At 52.1% G+C, this 6000-nt stretch overlaps 2 protein-coding genes across 2 annotated transcripts; one reads left to right on the top strand and one right to left on the bottom strand.

Moving 5' to 3' along the window:
• Positions 1-724: 724 nt before the first annotated feature.
• Positions 725-3265, top strand: N0V89_008277 (uncharacterized protein; the record flags this gene model as incomplete). The annotated part of the gene is made up of 2 exons (XM_056217034.1): positions 725-1583; positions 1635-3265. 2 exons carry the CDS (start codon positions 725-727, stop codon positions 3263-3265), a joined length of 2490 nt encoding a protein of 829 aa, XP_056068590.1.
• Positions 3266-4001: 736 nt separating this feature from the next.
• Positions 4002-4415, bottom strand: N0V89_008276 (uncharacterized protein; the record flags this gene model as incomplete). The annotated part of the gene is made up of 1 exon (XM_056217033.1): positions 4002-4415. The coding sequence occupies one exon, from the start codon at positions 4413-4415 to the stop codon at positions 4002-4004; it is 414 nt and encodes a 137-aa protein (XP_056068589.1).
• Positions 4416-6000: the final 1585 nt, after the last annotated feature.

Here is a 6000-nt window from a genome sequence, read left to right as displayed (position 1 = left end):
GTTTTGCATGCGCTTTGGATGCACATCTGTGAAACATCAGCACGTTCCAAGGGTAGAGTCCAATGGCTGGAGTCAAGCGGTTTGAAAGATCACGTGCAACAACCCGTGGACTGACACCTAAGTTTTTGAGATATCAGTGTAGCTTTGGAAATGAGATTTGCATGACGGACAGACTTCCGTTCATACAACTCGAAGACTGCACATGAAATGTTACCGTAGCGCATGTCTTCAGACGTTAGCAAATACAACAGCCCAAGATGGATCACGGAGCAATTGCTTGCCATATGGATGACGCGCACGTAGTATTCTAGCTCCTGTCCAACAATTTTACCAGCAGACCAAGTCCAGCTCGTAGACTCGCCAACATTATTCAATAACTTTAACTCCTTCGTAGTTGCAAAAATTCAAGTTTTACAAGGCGGAAGCCCTGCTGCCCAGTGCCGAGGCGGCGCCACGTCAGGGCAATTGTCAACAGTGCATCACCACAGCAACGGCATCGAACCCAGCCTCTCCCGCCTCCAACAACACGCTTACGAAATTGTGCATACAGTGAACCAGACTTGAGATTCTCACTCTTCAGCATTGATTCGCGCGGCCTATAGACGTTGCGCCTTTCCTTTTCTCTTCGTTCTGCAAATTTAGACATTGCATTCCAAACCCCGCGTTCCAAACCACCCATTCCTCCTCGTCCCTCGCCCACCTCTGTAGATCAGTTCAGATTCCCATGGACCCCGATCACCGCGAGCGCCGTCGCCGCGAACGTCGAAACTCCTCCTCCCACGAGCACGATGCCGAACGCCGGCGAAGAAGAGGCCACCGGGCCACTGATTCCCAAGGGGACCTCCTCCCCAGAGCACACCGCTCATCGCGACACCAGAGCGACTCGGAATGGGACTCACCTTCTCCGCGCAAGCGGCGTGGCGACAGCACACCCAGCACGCAGCGCAGTCACCAGTCTGCACCGCTGAGTCTCGATGCAATTCAGAAGCTAGATAAGGCGAATGCGAAAAAAGCTGGGTGGAGAGGGTATGATTACGACGAACAGTATTTGAAAGAGGTGCGCTCAAAGGAGAAGGCCCTTGAGAAGGATCGAGTCAAGGAGCAGAGGGAGGAAAGGAGGAAGGAGAGGGCGAATGAAAGTGATGCTGCTATTGAGGCGGCGGCGCGCAAACGCAGGGAATCCAGACAGCGCTCACGGGCGGAGAGTAAGCGGCGAAGCGCTGCGTCTGATAATGAGGGGGCGCAGAGGACCGCTGCGCAAAGGATGGGCGCGTATGCCGGGACGGAGAGGAAGGATAAGAGGAGGAGTCATACGAGTGCGGAGAGAGAAGAGCGGAGAAGAGCTCACGAGGAGAAGTACACGACGTCCGAGATTGCGGAGAAGAAGGAAAGGAGGCGGCAAGAGAAAGCACAGCGGATGACCGAGAAGAAGAGAAGGGTTGTCAGTGGCCCATTGGCAGAGGAAGGGGGTGTCGAAGATGAGGAGTATCAGTATATGATGGAAAAGAGGGGTGGTGCCGGGGCGCCGTCAGAATATACGGAAGAAGAAATGGCGCAGCGGAAAAAGAAGAAGAAGAGAATACGTACGTTTCTTGCATTGCTATTTGGGCGGTACTTGAACTAACACTCGGTAGTAATTGCTATTGCGTCCGTATTGCTTCTTCTTGCTATCATAATTCCAGTAGCTGTCGTGGTTTCGAAGAAGAGCAGCAACAAAGATGACGGTGGCTCGGCCGATAGCGCAGCATCAGGAGACTCGAAACCATCCAATAGCAATCTCGACGGCAAAGACCCCGATAGCGTACCAGACGCAGATAAGGGTGGATGGATGGACCCGTGGTCATGGTGGGACACGACCGATTTTAATGTCACATATACCAGCGCAAAAGTCGGTGGTCTTCCCATGATTGGTCTCAACTCCACTTGGGATGACGACGTCCAAGCGAACGACAAAGTGTCCAACTTGAAAGATGATTTCGGTTATGGAAAGAACCCCATCAGAGGGATAAATGTAGGCGGCTGGCTCAACCTCGAACCCTTCATCACACCCTCCTTTTTCGAATCCTACTCTGCACGCGACAACATCATTGACGAATGGACGTTCATCCAGAAACTCGGCGGTCCTTCACAGGCTAAACAAACCCTCGAGAAACATTACTCCTCCTTCATCACTCGCCAGACTTTTGTGGACATCCGCAACGCCGGCTTTGACCACGTCCGCATACCTTTTGGCTACTGGATGGTTGAAACGTACGACGGCGACCAATACGTTGGGCAAGTTGCGTGGCGGTATATGCTTCGAGGCATCGAGTATGCACGCCAGCAAGGACTACGAATCAATCTAGACATGCATGGCGCGCCCGGCAGCCAAAACGGCTGGAACCACTCCGGAAGACAAGGCGTTATCGGCTGGCTAAACGGCACAGACGGCGAGACAAATGCAAACCGATGGCTCGACATCCACCACAAGCTCTCCGTCTTTTTCGCGCAAGACCGGTACAAAAATATAGTCACCATGTACGGCCTCGTTAACGAACCTCGCATGGTCGACCTTAATACCGACGACGTGATAACATGGTCTCAAAAAGCCGTCACGCAGATCCGCAAAGACGGCATCAAAGCTATCCTCGTCTTCGGTGACGGCTTCCGCGGCCTCGACAACTGGAAGGACTCCCCACTGCAGAAGAACGACGACATGCTCCTCGACGTCCACCAGTACGTCATTTTCAACCTCGACCAACTTCAGCTCAACCACACCGACAAACTCAATTTCGCGTGCAAGGCGTGGACAAAACAGTCCCAGCGCAGTATGGACACCGCGACCGGCTTCGGACCCACCATGTGCGGCGAGTGGTCTCAGGCCGACACAGATTGCACAAAGTATATCAACAACGTCAACATCGGGACTCGTTGGGAGGGCACCCTGGACACGGGCAATGCCTCCACCTCCGTCCTCGATCCGTACTGCCCGCTCAAATCCAGCGCGTGCAGCTGCGCCAGCGCAAACGCTGACCCAAGCAACTACTCTGACGCGTACAAGAAGTGGCTGTATCAGTTCGCTGTTGCTCAAATGATTAGTTTCGAGGCGGGCTGGGGCTGGTTCTATTGGACGTGGAAGACGGAGAAGGCGACGCAGTGGAGTTGGCAGGCGGGAATGCAGGCAGGGATCTTACCGAGTAAGACGTATGATAGGGATTTCACTTGTCCGGACGACTCCGCCGATTTAGTAGATTACGGGAAGTTGGGGTTGGCGGAGACTTATTAGAGAGAAGTGGAGGGACACGGGGGAAGATACAGGGTAAGAGGCGTTATGTGGCGTTTTGTACATTTCTGTGGTCATGCATAGGCTAGAGTGAGTTTGAGCGTTTCGTTGATCCATGTGTATATGCGTGGCATATTGGTTGTAGATATCGGCATATAAGGAGGATTTGATGCGTGAATACATCTATTTGAAACTCATGATCAAGCTTCTATGCTTCAACATGAGGTATGTTCCCTTGTAATCTAGTGAGGAGACGCGCTGTCAGCCAAGGCCCGTGGCAAATACAGATACTCGATGGGAAGCTCAAGTCGAGAGGTGTTTTTCAAGTCGAGAGACGTCCAATTCTCGCACATTGCACGGGGCGTCTATAGATGTTGTGTTGACTGCTTCGATTATGTTCTCTAAAACGACCTTCGTGACTCAGTTGCACGCGGTCATATCCATCAAGATTTTCTCAGATCAGTGTTTCGTTATACTCTCGAGTAACTTTGTTTCTATTGTTTGACACAGAAGTCTACTACGCGGGTTTTCTAATCGAATTTACCAGTCTATTAACAAGCCTAAGCTGCAAGTCTCTGATTGCGAATCGCAAACCGCCGAGAAGAAAAGACTGACATACGACCTTCGGCTATAGGCCTCCTACCGCAAATTTCCAACCGAAGAGAAGAGGATCAGGTCGACTAAAGAATGATATCGACTGCTGACCTCCAACACACTATCGTTGCTCCCCGTGCTCCGCCTAACAGTTGATAGAGTAGGACCCGAATGGGATCTTAACGCACCCTTCTGAAGAGCCAGTGGTGAAACGCTTGGAGCTCCCGTGGCAATCGGTGCCGCTCCAGGTCGTGAGGACGCAACTAGGCCAGGCGAGGAAGTTGCTGAAAGAATGTCCAGGGGTATGGAAGCAAGTGAATTTGACGGTGCCGACGCCATGGTTTGCCGAAGAGCCTCGGCAGTTGTCTCCCGACCAAGTCGTGACCTGTGCAAAGGCCTTGTCCGAACGGGTGGTGACAATCTCGGTGGAATTGCCGTCGTCCTGAGCTTCGCTGGGGTCGGTGACGAGGCCGGATTGGTCTTGCTCTGTGTCGGGGAGAGCAGCGGCCGACACGGCGCCAATAAGGAAGAGGGTGCTAACGAACTTGGTGAAGTGCATGGTTGGTGATTTTTGTGTTTCTGGTTTGGCGTTCTTAGTGGGGTACTGGGAAGCCGAAGACTGTTGTTGATAGTGTAGAAGTATCGGGTGTATGTTGAGTAGTTGGATGGCTCCAATTTAGAGGGCTTGTCACTCGTATTTATATTCGAGAACGTCGTCCGCAGGTACGCCGCCTACGCATCTTCGGACAAAGATAGATGAAAATCACTACTGGCCTAAAGGTGAGGCAACCATTGAACAATATGTCTTACCTAGTTGGACTTGTTTGCGTGTCTGCGGTTGATGATCTTGATGATCTTGGAGGCCTGGAGCCCTTCACCAGTAGACCAGGGTGAAATGATCTGAGAATAGCACGAGGGAGCTCCATTCCAAAGAGAGTCCATGTTGAGGTGCGTTGAGGCTGCGTCCCGTTTAAGCTGATGCTTTATGTCTTTGCGCTCCGTTGCTCGTTTAGGTCTAGGTTGAGGCTGATTGCTCGCCTATTCTGAAGGTGCCCAGGTGAGGCTCGTTGCTCGTCTAGGGTGAGGCTCATTACTGCAGGGGATCGTTCAAGCTGACCGACTTACGTCGAGCTATCATGCAAGGCACCGGTCGGCTGGCACGTTGGCAATAAGCCTAAATACCAATGTGCAGCGGTTCCGATATACTAGGCCTATGCATAATGACGTGCGCAACGCTTGTTGTTGGCTCTCTAGACTTGCTAGAGCTACCACAGGTAGTTCCTCATGAGACCTACGCATCTTACGTTGCATACCTAGGGCTAACAAAGCAACTGGAGGGGCAAAAACGCTGCGGGCATGGATTGCAAAGAAGATGGCCATACTCTAGCAGGAGTTGAATAGTAGCCGGTAGGGAGGCGGGCGTGCGCACACCAGTTCCTCGTAGTCACCTAGGCAGCTTTTCAATCTAGAAGACGCAGACATGTAGACCCCTTTGAGTTGGACCCACCAAGTTCCAGGCGAGTCGCTGCGGGCAAAATGAAGATGCGAGATCTCAACGTCGAATTCTTACCCAAGTATCATTGGTGGACGGACACAACGCGCGCTTAGGTAGGTCGCCCAATGAGAAGCTCTATCTCTTACCGGCAGCCGATGTGGACATGGCCCGCAAGGCTACCATTGAACTTCCAACGATCCTGAATTGCCATGAGCCGGCTTTTCGAACTTGTATGCGATCAATAACCAGAAAGATCACCTCTGTAACTCCACTCCGGCGCTCCCCTTGGTGGTACAGAGACGCTAGATGGCTCAACCTTACAGCTACCGCTCTCTGAGTTCATCATCAACCATTCGTCTACTCAAGATACTCCCTCAGCGGGCCGTCGGAAGTGTTACGTGTATACTCTATCATTTCAACTCTTCCGATGCGCCACCATATACTGCGTTGTCATATCTATGGGGCGATCCGACCCCAGCTGGCAGTGTACGTATCGGCGACAGTTGGAGCAAGACTTTTGTGCACCCACTCCACGAGAATCTCCTGCGTTTCTTGGATTGCATGTGGTCTCAACGCAAGTACGACACCTTTTTCTGGATAGATTCGTTGTGTTTGAATCAACGCGATGTGAAAGAGAAAAGCCAACAGG

Source organism: Didymosphaeria variabile (assembly GCF_027946475.1).
Source record: "Didymosphaeria variabile strain IMI 356815 chromosome Unknown scaffold_6, whole genome shotgun sequence".
Taxonomy (NCBI): Eukaryota; Fungi; Ascomycota; class Dothideomycetes; order Pleosporales; family Didymosphaeriaceae; genus Didymosphaeria; species Didymosphaeria variabile.
Note: the sequence above shows the minus strand (reverse complement) of the source record. Positions and strands in the feature narration are given on the sequence as shown.